This window comes from Eremothecium cymbalariae, chromosome 2, assembly GCF_000235365.1.
Source record: "Eremothecium cymbalariae DBVPG#7215 chromosome 2, complete sequence".
Taxonomy (NCBI): Eukaryota; Fungi; Ascomycota; class Saccharomycetes; order Saccharomycetales; family Saccharomycetaceae; genus Eremothecium; species Eremothecium cymbalariae.
This window is the reverse complement of record NC_016450.1, coordinates 1,078,854-1,105,044: the sequence shown is the minus strand read 5'-3', so window position 1 is coordinate 1,105,044 and position 26,191 is coordinate 1,078,854. Positions and strand designations below refer to the sequence as shown.

Here is a 26,191-nt window from a genome sequence, read left to right as displayed (position 1 = left end):
AATTGTCTGGTTATAGTGCTTGTATTCGCTACCATCTGGCATGTTTGTTTTCAAATTTTTCTTGTTCATGTTGTTATTTGTTTTCCCTCTTTTCGTGGATATTTCTTTTTCATGTAGTTGAACTCAATGCTGGACAGCCTCGATATATAGGGATGAAATGTTAATTATAGATCAGGTGTACTGTCGTTGTTTTGATATATACGTATAGATGGGTAGGTAGGTATCTATATTAGGCCCATATCAAAGGTTAAAACGCGAAAAAAGTACATAGCGTTTATTCCTGCTTTGTAGCAGCCAGTTTGGCGGCCTTTCTGAGGGCTCTCCTCCTAATATCTGTGTGGATTCTGTAGTTGATGGCGTTTACAAGCCTTGAGTAGACACCCACGGTGTTTTCGATAAACATATGGTATAGGGCATGGGACCAGTATGGGGTAGTGGTGGCGTATCTGTCCTGCGAGCCTACACGTCTTCCCACATTTTGGAGAGTAGCGCGAACAAACTGCTGAGGGTTAGGAATCAATAGGCTTGTTTTTCTAATCTTGGACATGGCAGATGTGACGAGGTAGGATATGATGAATTGGACATCGATGTTATCTTTAGAAAGTTCACCGGCAAGTGCAGAGGACCATTGTTGTAGGAAAGCTTTTGAGCCCGAATAAGTAGCCAACAATGGAGAAGGAGCCAAACCACCAAAGGAACCCATCGTCAAAATCAAACCTCTGCATTGTAACTTTTTAGTGTTGGAGATAATGAGGGGGGCAACGGTTTGGGTAATCATTAGAGTGGCAGTGTTGTTGACGGCTATGATGTTTCTTAATTCTTGTTCCTCGGTTTCCAAAAAGGGAACTGGAATAGAGTGAGATACACCAACATTATTAACCAGCACAGTGACAGGCACATTGTCGCAGAGGCTCTTGATTGCAGCATAGTTAGCACTCGAGTCTTCGGAAATATTAAGTGCCAGGATTTCAACATCCACCTTATGTTTTTCAATTATCATTTCTTGAAGGGCCTTCAACTTGGAATGGGTTCTCGAGACCAAAAGTAGATTAAAACCACGTTCTGCCAATTGAACAGCAAACTCCTTACCAATTCCATCGGAGGCACCTGTAATTAACGCATAAGATCCCTTTTCAGGCCCATACTTCTTGTATGACACAGAAGGAAATACAAGTAGATCAAAAAGAAGGGATGTGACTGTCAAAAACAAAGTTGTGGCTTTGACAACACCAGTTGCTAACAAAGCCCATAAAAGAGCGTTCAAAGCCTTACTGTCGCTGCTAACAGCGGTTAGTTGCTCAAGGAAATGCATTGATATGGATATCTGGGCTAGCTATGCAACTTCAAAGGTGTATAAAGAGAGAGATAAACCAATTATCGTTGAAATGTTTTTTTCTTTCCCTTTGATTCTGGAATTGATGCCGAAAATTAAAAGACTGAAAATAACCCTTTTCAATTAATAGCTACAACTTGTTTAATATATTTACGCCGAATATGTAAATTAGAGGAGTCTTGTTTAATAATTAAGTGTGTCCCAGTGTTCATTCAACCTTCCATTAATAAAGCATCCAGGTTTTCCTGGTTCAACTGTACATTTAAAGCGTCCTTCTCGGATTGTGTATCCAGAAGTACTAGTTCCAATTCTGCTTTCCACATGACAAGTTTCTGTTGTTCTAGTTTATGGTCGAGTTCATCACTTTCCTGGAAGACCTTTTTTATATCTTCAAGTTTCTTTAGGTCATCTGTAGACTTATCAAGTTCTGTTAGGTAATATATGGGATTTTCGATGACTTCAAACTTCTTCTTTGTTTCTAGTTGCTGAGAAATAGGCGAAACGTCATTTGTCGTATGGTTAGAAGTGTTGCTGTTGTATCTTGTTCCTGAGGGCGTTCCGCTATTTGGAGTGGTGTTGTTGGCGTTAACGTGATTATATCTTGGGTAGGAACCAGAACTGCTGGCTGGATGAGCTGAGCCATGATAATCCTGGTAATAGTGTTGATAGTGCTGTTGAGAATGCGGTTGATGCTGTTGGTGCGCTTGATATGGTTGGTGCGATTGGTGCGATTGATGCTGATGTTGCGACTGCTGCTGCAAATGGTAAGATCCATTATATCCATTATAATATCCTCCGCGTTGATAGTAACTTTGAACCTGCCCGCCGCTGCCCCCAGAATAGTTGTTGTATCCATGATAGTTGGAATGATATCTGCCACCACTGTTACCTCTGTAAGCCATATTATTTCCACGAGAAAAGGGCTGGCGATAGCCTGTCCCATTCAAACCCTCATTTCGAGGATAATAGCCCTGAGATTGTGGATGACGGTTATGGGAAGATCCACTGAATGATGGCTGTATACCAGCTCCTTGCGAAGAGGAAGGAGCAGAAGAGTGCGAAAGAGGAGGGGGAGGTGGTGGCGGTGGCGGTTGTGCACCACTACTGTCTATCTCATCTGAACCGCTCATAGCATCTAGATACGTTCTTTTTAAAATATTGTTGGTGCTTTGGCATATCTTCTTCCAGATGTCTCGCAGTTTTAAAATGAAAAGATATTTTTTTTTCAAAAAAGTAGTACTACTACTACGTTAATATCATCGCCAACAGCTTTACCATTGGATGATAAGAAAACGGACTTATGAAATAAAATAAGACTACTATAACTGCTATTTTGTTAAAAATATATATACATATATACTCCAGTATGTGTGTGTTTTGTGTGTGTGGTTAGTCGTCCCCATTTATCCAATTCGTTAGGTCTTGGATGATATGTGCGGAATTTTTCCGACATAGTATCATCTCTTCTAGTTTAAAAAGATTAGTTAGTCTTTCGCAGCCTCCGAATAACATAGGCATCCCCCGGCGAAGTTTCCAGTGCTTATATCTGACCAATGACCTGACATTGGTAATGCGTGGTACATTTTTCAATTCCAGCACGGATAAATTTGGGAAGCCATTAATTGAGATCAACGCGGGTATGGAATGGTTTGAAAGTAACCTACAGTTATTCAGTGACAGCCTAATGATGCTACTCCCTCGCATACACGCCAGCTCCCAGATGCCCGCATCGTTGACGTCACAACCGGCAAGACCGAGAGCTTCTAATTTTGTATGTCTAGCTAGCGCCACAACTGACACACTAGTGATCAATTGGCCATTTCTATGCCTGCCCAAATTGACTGTGTGTAACTTCCGACAGTTCATTGCAACAGCCACAATACCGGTGTCACTGACCTTGTCACAGGCCCTGAGGTCCAAAGTATGCAGATTGGGGAGCATTGTGCATATTTGCATTAAATATTCGTCATCTAGCATCTTGTTCCCCGGTATGATTAACTTGGCTAGCTTTGTGCTCTGTGCAAAATACTGTGGTTTAGGCAGAACCCTTGAACAGACGTACAGCTCCAGACTCAGCAGATTTTCGCTTGATGTTTTCTCAAGAAATCTATCCAGTTCATACTGTTCCAATCTGGTTAGCCTGTGCACTAATAACAACTCTGGATGAAGAATACAATTTGGCGGGACCGACTCAACGAAGTTATGCAATTTAGAATAGCTGGAAAGGTAAATCTTCTCTCTGAGAACTCGTAAGGTCACAGCACACCACAGCTTGTTAACCAAAATGCAATTGTATAAATTTGGTCTTTGCGCAAGCGCAGATAATGATACATATTCATTAGTGGCCGAACACAACGAAGTACCCGCTTCTACCTTATCCCTGTAATACGTTTGTACAGCCACTTTCTGGTGCTGCTTTGTCCTTGGCGATATACTGGGATCCAACTCCACAAAACGAACAATCAACTCCAAGATCTCTGGGATCGCAAAGATTTCATGTGCCGCTTTATCATTAACGACACAACCGCCATCGTTAGCGTCGTCCGATAAACTAAACCTAAGCACCCCCCGCCGACCCCCCCGCACGACTTGTGAAGCGTAAGACTCGAAAACTCATGCACCAGCGGGATATCCCTAGGAACCTTAGGCGTCCACGGCGACACTGCTCTCGCTTGGCAGCCTGTAACAACTGCCTTTGTCGGTGTCCGCGGCTCCACCAGATCCGTATTTCCGTCACAAAATTCCATTTTATCATCCAAAGACGTCTTTACCTGTAAATGAAGCTCCTTGTGCTCCCCCTGTGGCGCCAACCGCTTCCTACACGACCCTGAGAATCGATTGAATAGCCTGAATTGCAGCCCTGTCTGTGTTCTTTTGAGAGGTCTCCAAGCCTTTACCAGCTCTGACCCGTCTCGAGACCGCTTAGCAGACCGATTCTGCAAAGATAGTAGAGAGCTCATTGACGATATTACTCTGCCCAACACCCGAATAAAATCTCCAGAGAATTGGATGATAAATTTAAACACAAAAAGGCTTATGAACCTCGTCCGATACTCTCTTATTTTATTCAACTCCGTTTCATTCCAAGTCTATTTTAAAACACTCGTCATACTAACAACCTACATTCTATTACATAAATTTAAAAGGCCTTTTTTCCCCTGCCAAAAAAAAAATTACTACAAGTACAAATTACAATTACAATTGGTAGTATTAGAATAAGTTCGTTACTAATCAGAAAATGAAACGCCATCCCAAACAAATACTATCAACCTGCCAATACACACAGGCACCATCACGCCGTCTCTGCCCCTTCCCAATGTACTTTCTTTCCTGTATTAGCAGTAGCCGTCTTCTATAAAAACTCGAGTCAACGTCGCAACTGTAGCCATTGTTGAAGCTACCTTCACATAAAAAAGATATACCCTCTCCATCTACTGTTACTCAATTAAAAATTTCCCGGCACTTCAATTACAACTCCGTCTACGGTAATATTACATACTCCTCTTCGCTACTCAAGATTGCCATGAAGAAAGATAGCGATGGAATTTTCAATGCTAAAGAAACGGACGTCTTTTGGAAAAAATCAATTTCGCTAATTGCATTTTAACCAGCAAACCTGTAGCCCTGCGTCATATACACACACCTTCCCCTTCCTTCCCCTCCTCACCAAGAATCTGACAGCTTTTGCTTCACCCCAACCTGCTTGTCTGTTTTTGCTTGTCCCCTGCCGCCTCTGCCGTCCTCTCCTGCCCCCCCTCTGCTCGCCCTGCCTGCTCGTAGATTGCATATTTACCAGCCAGCCTTGCCAGCTTTGTCATCTTCTCTGACGACCATCCTGCTCTCAAAAAAAGGCTTGTGTGGCCCCATCTCCGTCGTAGCCTTCTCCCACCACTATACCATAACCATAGTCCCGTAAAAACTTGCTGGTCCCTATTTGCATACCACTCTCCTGAATATAGAACACCGCCAGGCACCTTCTCCGCATGCTAGTCTTCGGTGGGAATGAACGACCGGCCTTGCGAAATTATCCACGCGCTGCAACACAATGGAAACAAGTGAACTTCCATCCATACAACCACCATCGTTACCTGCCCCGCCCTCCTCCTCCTCTCCCTTCCTTTTGTGTGTAATCCGCACCGATCTTCTGGGATATGGTCCGCATCGCGCCATAAAACATAACTTTCCCAAAACGTGCATTTAGTAAGACAAAGCAACCCCCAAGACGTGGCTCATCGTCCCACCTCGTTGCGTTATCATTCTCAAGATACTAGCAAATGGACGAAGTCCATCCATCCATTCTGCAACATCCATTGTCTTTTTACAAACCGTAATGTCACAGCAGGTTCCCGCACTTCCAAGAGATTCAACGTATCTATGTCGTTTATCGTAGATAAAAGAGAAAACAAAAAGAGCTGTTTTATTGTTCGAGCAGCCGGTTACATATAGCCAATATAATGAGACTCCTGAAAGTATTATACTGGGAGTGGGAGAGTGTGGCAGCACCTGGCACGCCCAGTGCTGCAAACCTCTCTCTTCAATAGTACAAAGAAATCATAATACGAGCGCCATAAGGGCGCCGGTGGGTTTTATCAAAGACATGATGCGACATATACAGAAGGAGAAGCAGCAAAACCAGGGGCTCTTCTCTCTTGTGTCTAGCCAGAGACAGAGAAGAGCCCCTTCTTACGTTTTTACACGGAGTTAGGGCAGTGATCGTAAGGGAATAATTAAAACAACACCCAGTCCTCGGCCCCTCCTTCTCTCCCCTTTCCCCCTTTAAAACTGCACGTAGCTACTCCCTCCAGTGCAGATGGAGGGTTTAACATTCGGAAGACAACAAACGAACCTCGTAGTAGACGGTGGTCCTCCTCAAAAGAAAGACTAGCCACCCATCCGTCTTTGTTTCTGAGATAAAGGGTACGTTTGTTTAATTTTTTTGTTTTATGATTGATTTGATCTCCCTTCCTTGAAATCAACATCTTTTACAACCACGGTTGTTAAGTAGAATAAGACAAACTACATCTGGTGCGGGCAATCAGGAGTTACATAAAGTAGAGAGTGAATCGGAAAAGTTTAGGAAGAATATAACGATAGCTGAACCTGGCACATATTTAAAAAAGTGTTTAAGCGAGATTATCCAGGGTGTTGTGTGTTCTCTATCATCTGTTTTTAAAAACGCAAGTTTCTCGAGAAGACGACAATTAAAGGGAAAAGGGTATATATTAATATTGGGAAATAGACGAGGAGCAACAGAGGAACGCTAGGGAGAGGAGCGGGCTGTTTTCAATTTTGATAGTAGTGTACGTTTTGAGAGGAAGTGGTAATACGGAAAGGCGGAGTGTTTCGTTATTTTTGTTACGTGAGAGCGAGAGTGAGAGATTGATTTAGTTTGCTTTATATTTGGAGTTCTTCTTTTTTAGTTATTGTTATTGTTTGTTATTTTTATTTTTGGGGGGTTTTAGTTTAGAGGGGATGTATGCATACTCTCAGAATAACAGCGGTGGTAGTCAGAGATCGAATAGATGCAGATCAAGGGCTCGATATAAGAATGGATCTGGTCAGAGCTGTAGCAGTAACAAGGCAGGGTCGAAAACGGCTGTCTCTAGTGTGAATGGGGTTAGTTTTGTCGGTGGGGAAGGTGTAGCAATTGTTGCTGGTGGGGATTTGCAGGACGTCGGGACGTCTTCGAGATCCTCCACAGACGTGTCTAAGAGACGGGTTTCTTTTACACCTCAACATCAGAAGGCTATTATTGAACATTTATTGCTCACCAAGAATTCGACACCTCAGAAGAATTATTCTCATGTTCCTTGTAAGTTTTACAGGCAGGGTGCTTGCCAGGCGGGTAGTTCTTGTCCATTTTCACATTCTCTGAATGTCTTGACGGCAGATCAGACGCCTTGCAAGTACTTTGAGAAGGGTAATTGTAAATTTGGGGTCAAATGTGTCAATGCTCATATTTTGCCTGATGGGACGAGGGCCAATCCTCCAAAGCAAATCTTGTATCCATCTACTTCATCTTCGGCGGTTGTGAAGAATTCGATGGGGGCTGTTACGCTTCCAGGGTCAGCACAAGGGGCAGTTACGGGGGGCAGTACCCGGTCGATGGCTGACGGAGAAGGTATGCAGTTGCAGCTTCAGCAGCAGCAGATTCAGCAGCAGATTCAGCAGCAGCAGCAGCAGATTCAGCAGCAGCAGCAGCTTCACCATCATCGTTATTCGGAACCCGATATTTCCATGAGCCAGCGGCAGTATGTTGGGTACGCTGGTGGTGCATTTACTGTTGATGGGTTTACACAGAACAAGTCGTTATCTGATATGCAGTATGTTTCTAACGACCTTTCTAGTTCAGGTCTGGCTAGTGGTACACCATTGCTCTCTCCGTATGTTATTACAACAAACTCCATGAATAACCAAGGACTGGGTCCGCCTCCGCCAGCTCTCCCTAATCCGCCTTTTGGCGATGAGTTGGATACTTTTGAAGGGGAAGTCCTTGTTCCCAGCGAGCTTTCAGATTTGCTAACTCCTAAAGAACTGAAGCGCCGTAATTCCAGACCATCGTCCACCTCGAGGAAAGTTAGTTTTAGCGACAACATATCTACTCCAAGTACCACAAGCAGCGAGCCATATACATTCATGCACAGAAGGACATGGTCCTCTGCTTCTGCAACCACTCCACCTCCAACAATGATGGATCAAATGGCTAGTTCTTCGTCTTCCTCCTTTATATCCAAGATTGTGTCCGCGAATTATACTTATCAAGATACGTCCTCAAATTCCGCTCAAGGAAAGTCACCGTGGAATAACATATCTTCTACAGGTAATATGACAATTTACAATGGAGGCCTTTTCAATCCAGCAGTGAACACACCCACCGGCACGGCAAACTGTACGGAATACCAGTTACGGCATTTAACGGAGGATTTGACTAAGTTTAAGATTTACGAGGAGGAATCTACAAATGGTTCTGAAAGCACTATATCACCGACGAGACAAGAGGCACACCATGGTCCCACCGGGCATATCCGCGTTCACCAAGACCATAGTAAGGAAGCTCCAATGTTGTTTGACGATTTCCAACAGGGTATCTACTGATACAATGTATGACTCTTTTTAATATGTCAAAAAGAATAGGCTTTTTTTGGTGGGCGGAAGATGTACGATTGCGTCGTACTATATGCTTCATGGTAAATGATAATGGTATTGCTGGATGACGGCCATATCCAGATGAATCCTAAATGATTCCTTATGAAGAGATGTTTGTCAACTCAAGCAAGGAAGCAAATTGTTTTGGAACGAGCATTTGCAAAAAAAAAGTAATTGTTTGTTTTAGCAACAAGATTCTTTAATAATACAGATAGAAAGGAAAATGAAATCACCAATTCTCATTTAAGTTTGAATGGACAGGTACGTCAAAAAAAATTAAAAATTGAAAAATTGAAAAATTGAAATGCAATTGTTATGTCATTTTTGGTGAGCCGTGGCATAAATCATATGCATTGATTTCGGTCTTTATCTGTGGTTAACACCACTCCCTTAGGTTCTCCGGGATAGTATAAGTTGTATGGGAATGACCCTCAGAGTGTTGGTTCATCTTACACTAAAACTAAAAATCTTACAAAAACTAAAGTCGAAAGAAAAAAATTTTGATTGTGATTACTTGATTGAACTTTGGAAATGGAGTCCTCCGAAAGAAGAGGAAAATATAAACATAAAAAAATAGAATGTTTCGCTACACGGAGTTTTATGGTTAAAATAGCGTTAAGAGGTAATTTTGATTTAACATATATATATATACACATGGCTTTTTTTTAACAAAGAAATGCTGTAAGCAAAAAGATAAACAAAATTTATGCTGTGTCCAAAATCCGGTGATTATGGCGTGTTTCGTAGAGTTTCTTACACTTTATAGAATCATTGTATAACAATATGACCTATGGTTGACTAAAAGATTTCATGAACTTCGTTCATAAAGGTAGCAGTGGGTGGAGACGAGCATATTCAATCGGACATAATCCCTTGGCATACGATGCCTTATCTCACGAAGAAACGTTTTATGTTTTTTCTTGCATGTCGATCAATGCAGTGCCCCCATAATTGGTCCGCAGAAATAATAATGGGGACGGCTACGCCAGTGGTGCTAACTACATCAATAAGTATAACAAAGAAGATGCCTCACAGGCATTGCTAGGAGAGTGTAAAATATAGGAAAATTATAATGAAGTCAGATGAAGTCATATATCCCCTGAATTGTTTCTTGATTGCTTTGGCTGTGGCATTGTCGGTGCTCCCCATGATCCTTATATTTGCTCTAACGGTTTTTTCCCAGAAAATTATGTAGGACTATGTATTTGAAACTTAAAAAAGTCATCCAATACCATAACTTCTTGCGTTCAAGGAAGAACCCTTGACACTTAAATAATTCGTATGTATGACTATTATCACTTTCCCTATGGACTAATATAGGGCCCATAATATTCGATGTTGCTTAAATAATATAATCATAAGTTTTTTATAGGCAAAAAACAATTGGGTGCCCCAAATGTCTTTTGGCCGTTATGACGACACAATATAGCAACACTGACATCAGAGTTAATGTGACATTAATGAAAAAAGATTTTCGCCCAGTAGGCATTATGGAGCTATCTTATTCTAGCCAAATAATAAGTTATCCTGAAAAGAAATGGTTTTCTTGGCTATTTTCTGGAAAAAAAACTGTTTAATACTGTGCATCGAAGAGTTGAATTAAAATTTGATCTGAAGGCGCATTATAAATATCAAGAGCAATCTTTCAAAACGTAACTAATCCAGTTCTTGTATCTTAAATATTGTTTTTATGTAGCTTGAATCAGTTACTCCATTATTGTGTAGAATAGAGAGAGGGTGTATTGAGTCTTGTGGCTTCACTCTGAAATTTTGTCTTTACAATAAAGCAGACCAATTTACCCATGACAGCAAACTTAAGGGTTCAGACTGGAGCTGAACTTCTGAGTCGTACTTCTCATGATATTAACTGCCACTTGTCTGAAGCCAGGTCACAGTGTCCTTTGAGTTCATCGCTGGATGGTTCCAACAGAGTTGATGACGCTAAGTTGCAGTCGCCGTTAGCGACTGAAGATAGTCCTGACGCCGTCAGGTTACGCAACTTCAGTTTCCCTAATATTAACAGTTCTGAATGCCCTAGTTCAGGACGTATTTCAATTGGAGGAAAAAGTTTGCCCCATGATCCTAGCAGAAATTCATTAATCAAAAGGGAAAAGACCTTTAATATGGAAGAGTCCCAATCCGAAGCATTGTTCAACCATCTGAAACTTTACACAATCGGTAACAATAATAGGGAATCTCACAGTGGCTACAACACTTTGAAGTCAAAGTTTTGGTCACATAGTCGGAAGAGTAGTGAAGACTCCCCCAGGCTTTCCTTGTTGAGCCATCGCAGATCAAGCTTATTTTCGAGTAACTATGCTGATAGTTCCTCCAGTGGCCGGCCATCTGTGGGTTCGAGTGGGAGCAGTGGAACAAAGAGTTATCATAAAAGGTCCAGAGATCATGTGTCAGTCCCCATATGTATTAAATCCCCAAATGGGCGAAAGTCTGAGCCTTTATTTGCCGTTAACTTACCCTCCAGTCAAAGGAATGAACAACCAGAGGAGAGAAGGAAGACAACCGAGAACATGAATCTTCAGGGTGCAATAGCTGAAGATACTAGTGAACAATTAAGGAGGAACTCAAGTGGAAACTTTGGTAGCTTGCTTGACTTCACATCAAAGACTGGAATACAAGCTAAAGGTCACGTCTTTGCTCACTGTCCAGAATCAGGTGATCGGCCAACACCTGTCATTGATCTTAATATTGGTACTTGGGATGCTGGTATTTATCAATCGTATCCTGAAGGGATTAGAAAATCAAGTGATTCTTTGCTATCATCACTGACTTCTCGGAACAGCTCTATACCTGACTTTTCGAAACATTTAGTGTCTAGAGACGTCTCTCAAATTCAAAACGAAGGAGAACAGTTAGATGAGGAGTCTTCAGAAGAACAGTGTGTTTTAAGTCAAGATCAATTGTTAGGCGTCCCTGAATTGCAGAATGACGATGATGTTTTAAATTTACAAGAGTTTTTGAAGAACTGTTGAATATGGTGTAATAGACATAAATAAATACTTATAAATAAATACAACACATATACTCACTTGTACTCATACATGAGAGGGGACAAAAAAAGGCTTCACGATATATATGTGAATTGATAATACATATATATTTCATATATTATCCTGTGTGTCCTGCTGTGATGACGGAGATTACAAAGTCGGTGAAACTTTGGAACAGTCATTTGCTGTAGAATAATATGTATATACATATGGTTGTGCCTTCCTAGGCCAACCTACTGTGCACAGAAAAGTAGATATCTAGACAATAATAAACCATATGGGGTAAACGTTGCTCTCGGTGGTTCTAACCACCTCATCATGCTTGTTACTTATATGACCCCGAATATAGTCGTAGAAGTGCATGCTAGCACAATTCTGTCTTCGAAGAAATACAACTATTTGCTTCGATAAAGGTTCCAGATAACATATATCGCACTAGAGAGCACTTATACAGTAATATACTTGTATTCTGCTAACCTACACACAACTACAGCTTTCAAACTGAAGATCTTTCACCATCATCAAGCACCATTGTTCAACTTTTCAATATGCTTAGAGCGTATAAGCGGAAAACATATTAAAGGTAAAACTTGAAAGAAAAAAGGATATTAACCAAACACGAAAACTAAATAACTGGACCCTGTGAGCACATAAACTGGAACGCATATGGACTGGGCTATTAAAGCAGTTAAAAAGAGGATGAAATCTCGAGGTGGGGATTCTAGGTCCATTGTTGAGTCTTTAAACAGACTGAATGACACTGTATTAGAAGGGCATGATGAGATGAATGGGCTGCTTCATGAAGCTAATGATTGGCTAAATTTTGAGATGAAACGAGTTGGATTTAGACATCAGGAAATTAGGGAAAATTCAGAGAGTTCAGGATCAGAACTCACACCAATACACAAGGGGATACGCGTTTCACCTCTTAACAAAGGTTTAGCAGTCAGTTGTGGTGGCGACACAATTCCACCGTATAATGGGTTTGGACAACATGCTACGCCGAGATCATTGCCTGTTGAAGAAGAGGAGCTAACAAGTAGGGGATTGTCTACAACAGCTATAGATACGCAGTCTCAAAGGTTAGTTAATGTTTCTGATATTGACCACCAGGAGGATGATCGAATTAAAGAACCAGAATCCGCAACTCCTAAGGCAGTTATTAATAAACATGAAGATACAGCGAAATCATCTCCATGGTCTCCATATAAGGTGGCTAAAACCTTAAAGGAGGGAACCTATAAACAATTGCAGCACGAATCGGAGAATACCAACAGTGCAGACCATAATACTACGCACGAAACGGATTCAGTTACCGAAAAGTCGATAATCCAGTCTAAGATTTCTCTTTCTAAAAGTCCTGAAAACACTTTTTTGCAAAAGGCAGCCAACTTTGTGCCTCCAAGCAGAGATCGGACTCTGAGGCGATCTAATATGTTCGTGCCTCTTCCGAATAAAGATCCATTAGTGGTTCAACCAATGGTAAGCAAGAACAAATCTATAAAAAATATAAGTCCCACTGTTACCAAGCCTTTAAAAGGAGCCGTTCAACCAGTTTCCACTGAGGAAAATGAAGGCTCGACAAAACTATCCGGAACTAGGTCGTCATATCAAGGAACCAAAGGCCGCTCGGGCTCGATATTTGATAGGCTTTCCTCTATTCCAACAAAGTCTTTCGAAAAAAAAATTGCATCTAGATCACCTCATTATATATCAAGGTCACCTACAAAGGGCACATTATCTCCTGAACCTCGTTATTTTCAATCATCCAAAACAAACGTTAACGGATCACCTGCTAGAAGGAAATCCACCGCTGATGAAACTTTTGATCGATCTGACGATCACATTCAGGCCACTTTGAAGAATATATTTGATACCCAAATCCCAGTACTATCAAACAATGAACTTCGATGCAGAAATTCCTTGGCCGCCAAAAAGAAAAACCCCCCAAGTGGCTCACAGATAAAGCGAACATCCTTAATACCCAGACTTGATAGATCAGTTTATAATTCAAAGAATATTCTTCACACAGAAAAGAGGGGCAGAAGTATGACTCCAATCAAGAGAGGAGATATGACATCGAAGGTAAGAAAGCTGAACTTTAATCCATCTCCACACCGAGTAGTGAATCTAGTGACTCAAGCGAAGCCTATCAACAACTACAACCAATCAGTACAAACACCATCTAAGACAGTTTTTACATCAAAAGTGCAATCTGCATCTTCTGTTTCATCAACCATGAAATTTGAAACTGAACAAACGCCACTATCTAAAACAGCAGTAAAAACACCAACAGTAAAAACTCCTGGTTTAATTGGAACAAAATTGGCCTCATCTAAAGTGCTTGGTAAGACAGGCATTACAAAAGCCTTCCCTACAGATGAAACAATTCATTCTGCGAATCACTGCAGTTCTATGGGACAAAAATCTACAGGGAAGGTTGATCAAGTTGCTCAAGACGTTAAAGACTCGATTGTTCAATTAAATGGTGCTCATGATCGCTTAACAAAATTTCAGCTATTACCTCAGGCAGGTTCTGAGAAGCAAGATTTGAGAAAGAAATTAGACAAAAGGTTATCGGAGGTAATGAGAAATCAACAGGAACAACAAATATTGAGACGCAGACAAGAACAACAGAAGAGGAAGTCTCAATTAGAAGAGGGTAAAAAAAGAAGAACTAAAATTTTATCTGACTTTCCTGATAATGGCGCTGTAAAATCAAAGGTGAACACAACTAATTCCTATTTGACTAAACTTCCGAACCAGTCCGTCTTATACGACTTGCACACCGCTGATCACAGATCAAATACTGGCTCCAGTAAAAATAATGACCATCTAAATGTTCCCACGCATGTATGCGATACGACATTACCAGATATAGATTCTGATTCTGAGAATGAAAGTGGCTCGTATAAAATCTTAGCTGCATGGGCCCAATCCCCTTTCCTAGAAGAACAACTGTTACGTCAGCAGGACTGGGATATTGAAGAGATATTTGGGTCAATACGGCCGCTTCATATCGATGAGGTATTTCACAACTCTAGGTTATCCAAGTTGAAATCAAGACAGTCTGTCTCACGGATGAGTGTGGGTAATAATAATACTGAAACGAAATGAACGAGATAGAAAAATATTCGTAAAATGTGTATATCAGCTATTTATACAAACGTGAATAAAGTAGAGTACTAATAACTAATAATAATAAAAATGCATCCATCGGGTTTACATACGAAAGTCTCTCAATCACATCCACCCTTCAAGCCATGTCTTAGCTTTATTTTTTGGAACCAAGTATATTCGTAAAGCATTGTCAAACAAAGGAATCAATGGCTTTTCCATCATGAATATCCTATAAAATTGGACTCTTTTACCAATTTTGACCAACTTCCCAGCATCGGTTTCCATATATGCCCAAATATCGGATGGTGTCCAGTTTTCATAACCCGGTTTCCCAACCCAGTCATCGCGATTATGCAACAGCATTTCCAATAAATCCCTAGGAGTATTGAACTCTGATACAGTCTCGACAAAGTCGAATTCATTAATCGTAGGATAATACACCATCGCAGGGAATGACAACTGAGATTCAATGTCCTCAGGTTCACTTAACATAAGAGTAGAGTTTTGAAGAACTGCAGGTGGGTTGGCTGTTTTGAATTCTGTAATTTTCCTCCAACTTAAAGCTTCCTTCAATTTCGATGCATGAAGGTCTTTTTCCTGCTGATCACGAAACCGGCTTTCTTCAAGAACATTAGCTTTCTCCTCCTGCTTGACAATCGTATCTAACAATGACACTAAGGCGTTGTTCTGTGAGTCTAGTTTTAAGCCAAACAAAACAGAACCTTTAGCTTCCTCCAACTTCTTGAGTTTAAAATACGCCTGACCCATACGATAAAACGCTTTTACACACTTAGCGTTGAAATTCAATGCCTTCTTACAATCGTTAATACAACTTCTAAAATTTCTTAACTCTAACTCACAAGCTGCACGATTCAAATATAATGAACCATTAATACTATCATCTTCACATTTCACTTCGATCCCCTTTGAATACATCGTGCGTGCATCTTTGTAACGTTTAACTTTGTATAAATCGTTGCCCTGATTCTTGAAATTCGCCGCGACTTCATGAGGCTCACCTTCGTAAGCCAAGGCCTTCAACGCCTCCAATTCAACATTTCCCCCATTCTCAACATCAGCATTATCTAGCTTCGTCATGAAAAAGGGCATTTTGTTCAATTCCTTAAGCACCTCATCCGTAGTCTTATCATGGAACTCAGTTAGCTGCGGTGGGAGTTGGGGATCCCCTGGCCCAGGTCGATATTTCCGTGGCTTTTGATATTCTGAGATATTCATGCAATATCAACTTCAATAACGGTCAAATATTTATATATAAATAATATACGAAAAGTCTAAATATTCACCTTGCGCCCAAATCAAAGAATGATGTATATGGCACATCAATCTTCCTCATTCAAAAATAATTGAAAAAAAAATCAATGTGAAACCACGTGATTTGAAAGATTTCAGTCACTGCCTCATATAAGTAGAAAGACTATGTAGGACGCTTCATCCCATTAACCTCGTAGAACTTTGTTCCGCAAGAGTAACCTTCAAAGGTAAAATCATTTTTTTGATTGCATGAACAACGGCCTTCAGACCATAATTTGTTGTCTGCAGGACAGTTACTATAAGGTGGATGATGGTAGCCAATATCAGCAAAATAATGTATTTGATCTTTACGAAGCATTAGAGCGGCAGCTATTGAATGCACAGGAGCATCACCCCAACGTTCATAGAAAAATCCGCCTGCTTTGTCTAAGTATTCAAAATATGTTTTATACCTATCACTCCTCCAGAAATCCAATGATGCTATCTCGAAATTTGACCAGAAATGGCATAAATTGTAAGTTTTACCATTATCATCGGAAATAAAGGCCATCATATTATCTTTTTCAATATAATTCGGGTATTCCTTCATGAATTGCTTTGTTGTTTCCCACAATGTCTTGATAGTTGCCTCGTACTCCCTAATGGAAATGGTAAACCCATAGACCTTTTTATGCTCCTGCATCCACTTGAATACATCATATTTGATATCACAATATAGTTGAGTACTTGGTTCCACACGCCAGTACCAGTTGAATTTCTTTAACAGTGGATGTCTCCAGAAGAACCCCGATTCGAAACGACACATATGCCTGTATGGCTCAGAACCACCATATATAATATTGTTTTCTGCCATCTCTTGTCTTGCTTTTGCTGCCTTTTCTTGGTCAATCCAATTAGGATATGACCAGTGTTCCTTTGGAATAATACCAAATTCCACGCTACCACTAACTATGTTGGATACCACATGCTTAAATTCATCGGTAAAGGGAACATCATTCAAGAAGACCCACGGATATTTATAGTTCCTATTAAAACGATCCTCAACTTGCTGTATCGAAGGAACAATGTCCCACAATGCTTCGTTTCTAACCAAGCTCACGAAGCACGCCTTTGGCTTCCCCTCAGAATCCCCAGTCGATTCCATATCCCCAGCAAAATGTTCTGCATAATCACCCAAATCCTTCGACGCATTTTTATCAACTATACTAGGCTTCTCCCCACCTTCTGTAATTCCCTTCGCCACGGCATCAGAAGCAACACTTGATCCAAAAATAAACTCATTAACCTTCGAATGTGTTGATAGAAACACCACTGACAAGAGAATAAAAGAAGATAAAAGACCCAATCGGATAATCCTCTTGCTGATATTGACCGCCATAACTTAGAAGGGAGGTATACTCTTACCCGAAAATGTAAGCTAACAACAAACTAATAAACCTTTTTGAAGCGAAAATTTTTGAACCAATTATGATAGTCGTTGTCAGGACACTTTAGAAACTTTGTGAACTAAATAACTAAAAACCCTAGGGTCTCAATATATTATAACTTATATCTTATTGTTGGAAACCTACTGGCTGTATAAATCTCCTGTATTTCCTCCGCATGCTAACGCAAATGCTGCGTGTTTAAGACAAGAATGAGTGTTCTTGGCCATTCGAACTCATATTTCGCTCGTTAAGACTTCGCCTCGTATCCATTGTTACCCGGATTGATATTCTCACACAAAAAACCTTTGTACATTATATAGCTGCGTAGCTAAAAATAGAGGGCTACAAACCAGCTTCAATGCTTCTAAGCCAATGAAACTTTTCAGTTGCAATGGCGGGAGTGGTCATTCACGCTTACCGTGTGTTTTTCAGGCTGCTAACCTCGAACGGGCCGTTTGTGGTGTGTCATGTAGCCCGGACGGTGGCATTCCGTTGATCATTACGTTGCCAAGGTACTAAAACTATATTTAGACGGGAAGCGGCAGGTCACGTGATGCGACTCATCACGTGACTTGTTTCAAGAAGCCACTAGATCACGTGTTTTGGTTGTGTTGCAGACGGACGGCCAAGGCACGCCGGACGGGCAGGGAAGCTGTCCGGCTCGCACCAACGTCGGTCCAAGCGCACACCACACAAGAAACAACAAAGTAAGCGGACCCCCACCGTTAGATCTGTATTTATATGTATATATTATTAATTACTTGGTAAGATATGTCTTCGAGGGTCTCTTGTTTTGTTCTGTCCTTTTTCATCCTTTTGTTTGAAGCGAGTGTACATAACCATAACAATGCGGCTCACATAACAAAAATTAGTAAAGGAAACCTGGAGGGTGTGAGGTTAGATTGGAGAAGCTATTATTATTCGGTCTGTTGATGTTTAGTTTTTGTTCTACATTTGTGATCTCCACGGAGAGCAGTTCGCTTCGTTCCTAACCCTTTGGCAACAGCGTCAGTTTTGCCGCATTAAAACTAAAAAACATTTAAATGGACACCAAAATGGCAGAAATTAGAAAATTGTAGGTTTAATAATTCACTAGGTGATAAAGCAAATCACTCATGGTCGGCATCCTGACCTGGGTTACAGCTTTCATACTCCAAAACCTTGAAAATCTTCCAGATACCCCATGAAATAACGGCACCGAAAACTGGACCTAACCAGTAGATCCAGTGGTAGTTAGGGAAACTTCTGTTCGCAATGGCTGGTCCAAATGATCTGGCAGGGTTCAAACCAGCACCTGTGTAATAGACACACACCAAGTGGGCGATAAACAAAGCAATACCAATACCAACTGGGGCAACGAAAGTAGCCTTGTGTTTTTCAACAGCCAAGAACAGCACTGTAGTACATAAGATGGCAGTACCGAAAGCCTCTATGAACAAACCTCGAGATTTGGAACAACCGCCACCTAATGCATTAGAGAACAAGACAGGTCCTGGGGTCATAGCCGAAGCTGCTGCAGCCGCACAGATACCAGCAATCATTTGTGCCAACACCATAATCGCGCCACGGATAGGTGGCACGGCGCCAGCCAAGACCAATGTCAAAGTGACAGCAGGATTCAAGTTACCACCGGATACCCTGTAAAAGATAAACACCGCCACTAGGACAGAAAAACCGAATCCTAAAGCGATCATCATCAATTGTGGTGGGTGAGAACCAGGCCCATCGACAGAAATATCATTGTTCGCAATTTGAGCGATAACGAAGGCAGGCCATAAAAAGATAAAGGTACCAAAGAATTCACCTAAAGCTGCAATCAAGTGATTACGAGTCTCTAGGGAACCGGAACTGCTTTTGGTGGTACCCGTATTAGCAATATAGCGAGTTTCCTCAGGAGGAATATACTGCGTATTTTGTTGCTCTATGTCCTGAGGTAGTCCTGACATATTTTTTATCACTTAAAATTTAAAACAATTCAAGAATGCTCTGTTTCTTGAAATTAAAACGAATAGCCCACTGGATAACTGACCTCTCTATTCGACAAAACTGTAACGGAACAAGCATCTCACAGCAAGAGGTCTAACCACAAGGTTCATCCATGTTTATATAGAATTTTTTTTTTGCTATTCTACGCTCTACGAATTTAATTTTACTCATCTCTGACGCCCCCTACTAACCTCGCAAAAATCCCTAAAGCAGGTTCAAAGAAGGTATTTGATAGAACAAAACCCCTTCCCCCCTTGATCAACAGACTTAACAACCTTCCTTCACACCCAAAATTGTCACTGCCGACTGATATGTGTACTACTTTTTTCCAGAGAAAACGGCGTATATACCTCTCGTATATGTCACGTCTCAAACTTAAAAAATTACTTACACATGATAGCAATTCTCTAGCCTACGTCGCTCCATACTTATTGATTTGGTTATTCAAAGGTACTTTCTTTCGATAGTAAAAATCAAGCTAGTGCAAACTTCTGCAGCTCCACAAATCCTTAGGAGAAGCTCCACAACCGACCGAAACTACGGCTTTTTTCGCATCTTAAATATTGCTATAGCTTATTTGAAAAATACATAAGAAATAAAACAAAGGAAACCAGCCATCGAGCCTGTCGGTTACATAATACCTGTCTATACAAAGTGGCTTAGCGTATAGAGTTGGTGCAGTAGCGTTACCGGAGAAAAAGGCTCTTGGTAGACCAGGAGGGGCGGCGCCATTGTCAGCGACTCTCCCAAGGCCGACGACGACTCTCGAAGGGAGCATTTTAATAGTAAGAGCAAAACTAGGAAGTCACAATAACTACGAAGCTTTAAATGACTGTTGGATTCGGATTTGACAGTTGGAAGAGTTTGGCGGTTTGTTAAAAAGTTGTGAAAAATTGTATGTATGTATGTATCAGGTTATGTAAGCATATGCAGGATTAAGGCAAGTGCTCGAACCTGCGTCTTTTCTCTGAGACGCACCATATAAATTTATCATGAACTACACAAGAAATTAAGGATTTTCGAGGAAATGGAAGTATATCGATGTCAGAAAGTATATACGAGCTCAGGTTTGCGAGTCTCCTTGTTATTAGTATTCTGCAGACTTTTCAAGAAGCCCAGAGAGACTGCGAATTAGCTGCGCAGGAACTAATTATTTGATGGATCAAGATTCAATATAGAACGAGAGGCTTCTTTGCCGAAGGATTTATTGGACAGAAAGTCGAAAATTATTGTTGTGGTATTATAGGAACGGTTGAAGAACCCTAAAGAAGCACGGAAACAAAAAAAGAAATACACTACTACCAGCTGGCTGGCGTTATAGACTCACTGGCAATTATTGCGATGAAGATAGAGAGACTCGGATAGCACTACATCTCTAGTGGTTATTTAACAATGTCATATAGCAAGTTTTCAGTATTGAATCGTGCTTTTAGAAACTTAACTTTCATTTCCTGCATACTTCGTGTTTTTCAAAGAAGCAAAATCGTAAAGACAAAATTAAGGTTGATTGGTGTTAATCTCTACTCGACCAAGCTTTTTTTATGGTGATGTGAAACGTATAATAAGAGTTTATTCAATATTGCATGTGCAGATGAGTTAGCAGGATCGTAAACGACATATTTGTGTTTTGTAATATTAATACCTGAACGCTTCTTCAGTGGGATGACATAACCCTAGAGATATGCGTTGTGTCTGTGCATTGGTAATAGTGCCACGCTCATGTTAGCTACAGTACTTCCAACTAGCATATTCCTCTTCAAATTTACTGAAACAGTCGAACTACAGTGACATTTTTCTTCAAATGCCGATATGACAGACACCACATTAAAATAGGCTCTCTTCGTGAATAAAGAACTTTGATCTGTTGAACAGCGGCTGCTCTCCATCATGGCCTGTTATTATATCAGTCCCATATAAAAAGTAAGTACGTACATGTAGTTACCAAGAAACCACTTGTTCAGGAAATATGGTCCCTTTCTTAGATGTCTTATCACACTCAAGGCTCCGTACACCATATTAAACAACTAGAGTTTGTATGCATGCTCTCTTGCAGGGGCGTAAGAATCTGAGGGCCTACATGGATAGCTTTTATGAAAGATACATACTCGCGCAGGTCTTAAAGTTTCCATGTACTTCGACGTTCTCCAATAAATGTGCTGTACAAAGGTTGTTATTCGGGTTTTAAAACCAAAAAAAGCTCCCACAAGCTTTCATCCTCAAACAAAGGTGTCCTCAAATGGAAACAAGTTACATCACTAGAATATAAATAAGTGTAGGATTCAAAATGGTTATGAGTCAGTTGGAGAAGAAAGAACAAGAGATAGCCAAATTTTTAAATTCCATAACGACAGATGTACCTAAGAGTGTGTCTTTTTCAGTAAAGCAACTAGCGAAACATACAAAAGCAGACTATCTTCAGCCTTGTATGGTTGAATATCGCTTTTCTCCCCAGGCTGGATTCTCGGAATGGTTAGCGTGACACATCTAGGGAACTTCTTGCTATCAGTGCCGATCAGTTGATCGAGTTATACTGGGATTTCATTTCCGTAATGGAATCAAGGTTTCTTGTCTTCCCTAACATGCGTTCAGGCGGCGATGATGCACAGGATACTAGATCGTACCGAGTGTTTCAGAAGCATATAGTGAAGCGCGTAGGGAAGAAGATCACATGTCTTACCAAAGGGCTGAGTTCATCAGAGGATAAGTATCCTGATTTTCAACAAATTGGGGATCTTTATGGGGTGATCCTCGAACAATATGGCATGCATTTCTACAAGGCGATCACCAACAACAGGAACTTGTTGGTGATTATGGATAGGAGAGTCCATACCGCCATGGACTTGAAAAAGTGGCTAATTATGATTATGGAGCTAGTTGGAAATAACTTAGAGATATTCCCACACGGCTGCCAATGGTTGCTATTGTTTGTTGATAGGAGTAATCTAGTGAATATCAAGGACTTGTTAAAGAATTTAAATTGGATAGGTGGAGAAATCGTACAAAACTTTGGTGACTGCTGTACTGGTGATGAAAATCCAGTCTGTTGGAACGACACAGATTTTATAACGATTCGTTTTGAATGTTGATGGTTCAGAAAATGGGTCTGTTATCCTTAATACTGAGTTTTAATGTGTTTGATACGCCATTACAATTGTTATGTAGCCTATTTAGCTAAACTCAAGACTTTTGTTTAATGAAAAATGTATATTTTATGCTAGTTGTATTTATGTGATGGTATATTGAGCAAAGCCTGAATGTAGAGCCATCCAAATGCTGGAAACAGTCATACAGGACAGAGGATCTTCGGTTTTCTGGCTCTAAATACCCTGCCGTGGTAGTATAACATTTTTTGAAACCTTCACGAACACCATTTTGTGGATATCACAGGTAAGAAACACATTAACACCGGGGATATACTCGAAGTTGTTCGAAGGCTAACTGAAGAGAAGACAACCAGAGACAGGCACATGCATTCAGCGCCTAGAGGAAAACAGCTATGAATTAAATTTCCAGTTTAGTTATATGTGTTTTTTGGTTAGTGGCTTTCGTGTTCTTCCACAGCTCTGCACTCCCATTCTTCCTGAACTTTTGTCCTGCTGCCTGTTCGTAAAGTTCCCATCTCACATCCCTAGCATAATGCATAATGTGAAACAGTTTTGAATATAATTTCCTATTTTGGAAGTTACTTTTCTATCTCATCCTCAAACGGTTTGGCTACACGCGCTTTGGAAATTTTCGAAGATACAGGACATAGAGAGGTAGTAAAAGGTTTGAGGCATAAGATTCTACGCGAAATATGTGCTGGTTTTCACCAATTATCAGAAATAAGAGCTGTAAGACGTGATACAGTTACGATGGCCGTCTATGGAAGCACAGAAAGTTGGGGTTAAATGGGGATCAGCGAGGTATCACCTAAGCAAATAGGTCCTTTGGGGATTATCTGAGAGAATAATATATTTTGTATGATTAATTAATGCTGTAAAGATCGAAAGTTTTAAGGTATAATGTGTCTATCGTAGGCGACACAAACCCCATCGGTGTACTTTTTGGCGTTTTCTAGGTGTCTTTTATCTTCGTCAAGCCTGAGGTCAAGACACGAGTTAGCCATTTAGCTAATGGATGCATGAGCTTATTTCTACCCACATCATAGTCTGGGCGCTAAATCAATCAATTAGACGCCATTACATGTTGGACTGTTGGAGGAGAGCATTCTTATTCCTTAGTTGAAAAGGGATTCTATTAAAATGCTATAATATAGCAGGGTCAGAATTTTGATTCCACTTTAGGGTAGCGATTTTCTTCGCAAGCTTACGCGGGTAAGTTGGTATTGCTATGAGATAATCCTATCTATCTATCTTTTCTGATCCACTATAATGATCGTAGATAAAACACGAGTGTTGGAGGCCTCTGAATTAGTAGAAGCAGTCAATTCCTCATTAGGTTGATCTAGCACCCACTTAAGTGTCCATGACACGACCATCGCTTTACCTGCTATGAAGAACGGTTGATTCCATTATTGGCTGATTTCACCTGTCGAAAAGGGCAGGCCTCCATTAATTTTTCATAGTTACAAAGGCTACCTGCTAATCGAGTATGTATAAAATTATTCCAGTGGATCATCAGGCTTACGGATACGGATCAAAGTGTCTCGTGACCAGCTACAATAATCTACTTTGATATTGAGATACATGATTATCTCCACTCCCCAATTCTTTGGAAGAGATATTTATTAAACTCAGTCTGTCTTACAGTATAAACTCAGCCTTATTGTGCTTCGAGAGAGGAGTAGCGCTCCTCGAAGGCACCCGTAGCCGCCTTTTATAACGCGGTGTTTGGATGTAAAATGCTTAACGTGTTGACGATCTCCGAACCCTTTTACCACGGACGCGATAAAAGGCATCTAGAAGTCTTAAGATCTACGGATCTAAATCTATGTCTATGTAACTCTATTGTACTTTTTAAGGACCATTTCCAGACGCCATATTTTTACATCCATATATAGGAGTCTTATTTTATTTTGGACGCGTTTTTATAAAGTATGCAGTAATAATGTCAAATGTGCTTTTTAACATATGACCAAAGTTACTGACGTTTTAAAATTGGTTATATCGTTTATGTTGCTAAGATGAGGAGCCAAAAGTATTCCTTAAACAGTAAGAAGTTTCCTGTTCTAAACCGCCGGCGCTTACATCAACATGGGAGTTGTAGTGAAAATTTAGATCAAGATGTTAAAATGCACATCAACGTCGAATAGTATAGATCGACCAAATCCAAGTTTTTATATATAAGACATGTCTTGATCTCAAGGTGCTTAGGATAATTGATCTAATAAGTTTCTGATTGTATATATAGTTTAAATAATAATAAAAATAAAATTTTAGAATAATAATTTGTGGTGATTTAAGATGCCTATTTTCCCTGCTAAGAGACAGGCTACACTGAAAAATAAGTTGGTGTTACAACAAGGTAATGATTTGAAAAAAAACAGCTAGATATACCTAGTTGGACTTCATTTAAAATGATAGATCATGGAATGGATGCCAATGATCAAGTTCTGATTAGGACCCAGAAAATAGAAGATCCGGGTGTCAGTAAAGAGTTTTGGAAGCCAAAGACTATTAGAATCTATCCTACCAGAGAACAGAAGCAGACACTTCAGTTATGGTTAACGGCTACAAGACATATGTATAATTTGGCAGTGGCAGAGCGTATTAGGATGGGCAAAGAAGCCAAAGCGAAAGGTACCAAAGTGAAAATGAAATTAAAGCATCTTAGAGAAGTGACACCATTGAAAAAGAACTACAATTACGATGAGGACCCCAAAATAACATATCTCAAACAAGTACCATTTTTGATCAAGGATAACGGTCTCAGAGACTTTGACAAAGATTATAGAACAAATTTGGCTAAATCTAAAAAGTCATTGAAGCCATTTAAACTGCATTTCAAAAGAATAAGAGACAAACAGAGCATGGCGGTAGAAAAGAAGGTATGGGGGTTAAGCCGTGGGATATTCTATGACTTGTTTAATGCCAAAACTTTAAGAAGTACTGAACCGCTTCCTGAAAAGTTACCTCATGATTCTCGACTAATAAGAGAATACCGTAAATGGTTTCTTGTAATCCCATTTGAATCGAAAGTTCAAATTCCAAAGCCTGATCAATCAGTTAATGCGGTTGCGATTGATCCTGGTGTAAGGACGTTTTTAACAACTTATGATAGTTCCCAAAAGGTCCTCGAAATAGGTGAGGACGGCTACCTAAAACTGCAGCATCTGGATAGGAGGCTAAGATCTTTGCAATCTGATATCCATAAGCTGCGATCAAAATGTGCTCTTCCCAAGCAATACCGTAAACTAAAAATAAGGAACCGAAGAAAAGTAATACGCAGGCTGTATCAAAAGAAGAAAAATCTGGCCAACGACGTTCATCGGAAGGCCTCTAGTCTTTTGGCTAGTAAATATAACTACATCTTGATCCCCGTGCTGAACTTCCATAACTTCAAGAAAGCCAACCGCAGAGTGAAAGCAAACCTAGCAAATATGAAACACTGCTTATTTGTGCAGAGACTTAAAAACAAGGCTCGCCACTACGAGAACACAACCGTCATCGAAGTCGATGAAGAATTTACAACTAAAACGTGCTCGTCCTGTGGCACCCGTAGCAATATTGGTGCCTCAAAAGTTTTCAAATGTGGCAATTGCGAGTCTATCTTCGACAGAGACCATAATGCAGCTAAAAACATTCTTCTCAAGTATCTTGGTGAAATTGCATGAATCTAACACAATATATATTCTCATTTATCTTGTGATGTATAGATGTTAATTGAATCTCTGTTGGGAGTTAGTTTTGTTTTTGCCCCTTTCGGAAATCCTGGCAATACTTTTTTGACCGATCTTA

General features: G+C 40.4%; 9 protein-coding genes and 2 further genes across 9 annotated transcripts; 5 read left to right on the top strand and 6 right to left on the bottom strand.

Moving 5' to 3' along the window:
• Positions 1-274: 274 nt before the first annotated feature.
• IFA38 (ketoreductase) lies at positions 275-1,312 on the bottom strand (the record flags this gene model as incomplete). The annotated part of the gene is made up of 1 exon (XM_003645052.1): positions 275-1,312. The coding sequence occupies one exon, from the start codon at positions 1,310-1,312 to the stop codon at positions 275-277; it is 1,038 nt and encodes a 345-aa protein (XP_003645100.1).
• Positions 1,313-1,545: 233 nt separating this feature from the next.
• Positions 1,546-2,463, bottom strand: LGE1 (Lge1p; the record flags this gene model as incomplete). Its single annotated transcript, XM_003645051.1, has 1 exon — positions 1,546-2,463. One exon carries the CDS (start codon positions 2,461-2,463, stop codon positions 1,546-1,548), a length of 918 nt encoding a protein of 305 aa, XP_003645099.1.
• Positions 2,464-2,722: 259 nt separating this feature from the next.
• Positions 2,723-4,293, bottom strand: Ecym_2563 (the record flags this gene model as incomplete).
• A 2,512-nt stretch (positions 4,294-6,805) lies between these two features.
• Positions 6,806-8,428, top strand: LEE1 (Lee1p; the record flags this gene model as incomplete). The annotated part of the gene is made up of 1 exon (XM_003645050.1): positions 6,806-8,428. The coding sequence occupies one exon, from the start codon at positions 6,806-6,808 to the stop codon at positions 8,426-8,428; it is 1,623 nt and encodes a 540-aa protein (XP_003645098.1).
• Positions 8,429-10,281: 1,853 nt separating this feature from the next.
• Positions 10,282-11,469, top strand: ICS2 (Ics2p; the record flags this gene model as incomplete). Its single annotated transcript, XM_003645049.1, has 1 exon — positions 10,282-11,469. The coding sequence occupies one exon, from the start codon at positions 10,282-10,284 to the stop codon at positions 11,467-11,469; it is 1,188 nt and encodes a 395-aa protein (XP_003645097.1).
• A 684-nt stretch (positions 11,470-12,153) lies between these two features.
• On the top strand, positions 12,154-14,604 carry SLI15 (Sli15p; the record flags this gene model as incomplete). Its single annotated transcript, XM_003645048.1, has 1 exon — positions 12,154-14,604. The coding sequence occupies one exon, from the start codon at positions 12,154-12,156 to the stop codon at positions 14,602-14,604; it is 2,451 nt and encodes an 816-aa protein (XP_003645096.1).
• Positions 14,605-14,730: 126 nt separating this feature from the next.
• On the bottom strand, positions 14,731-15,843 carry CNS1 (HSP70/90 family co-chaperone CNS1; the record flags this gene model as incomplete). The annotated part of the gene is made up of 1 exon (XM_003645047.1): positions 14,731-15,843. The coding sequence occupies one exon, from the start codon at positions 15,841-15,843 to the stop codon at positions 14,731-14,733; it is 1,113 nt and encodes a 370-aa protein (XP_003645095.1).
• A 199-nt stretch (positions 15,844-16,042) lies between these two features.
• On the bottom strand, positions 16,043-17,257 carry Ecym_2558 (glycosyltransferase family 15 protein; the record flags this gene model as incomplete). The annotated part of the gene is made up of 1 exon (XM_003645046.1): positions 16,043-17,257. One exon carries the CDS (start codon positions 17,255-17,257, stop codon positions 16,043-16,045), a length of 1,215 nt encoding a protein of 404 aa, XP_003645094.1.
• A 1,158-nt stretch (positions 17,258-18,415) lies between these two features.
• Positions 18,416-19,252, bottom strand: Ecym_2557 (uncharacterized protein; the record flags this gene model as incomplete). Its single annotated transcript, XM_003645045.1, has 1 exon — positions 18,416-19,252. The coding sequence occupies one exon, from the start codon at positions 19,250-19,252 to the stop codon at positions 18,416-18,418; it is 837 nt and encodes a 278-aa protein (XP_003645093.1).
• A 2,589-nt stretch (positions 19,253-21,841) lies between these two features.
• Positions 21,842-22,378, top strand: OAZ1 (Oaz1p; the record flags this gene model as incomplete). Its single annotated transcript, XM_003645044.1, has 1 exon — positions 21,842-22,378. The coding sequence occupies one exon, from the start codon at positions 21,842-21,844 to the stop codon at positions 22,376-22,378; it is 537 nt and encodes a 178-aa protein (XP_003645092.1).
• A 2,319-nt stretch (positions 22,379-24,697) lies between these two features.
• Positions 24,698-26,067, top strand: Ecym_2555 (the record flags this gene model as incomplete).
• Between the last annotated feature and the right edge of the window lie 124 nt (positions 26,068-26,191).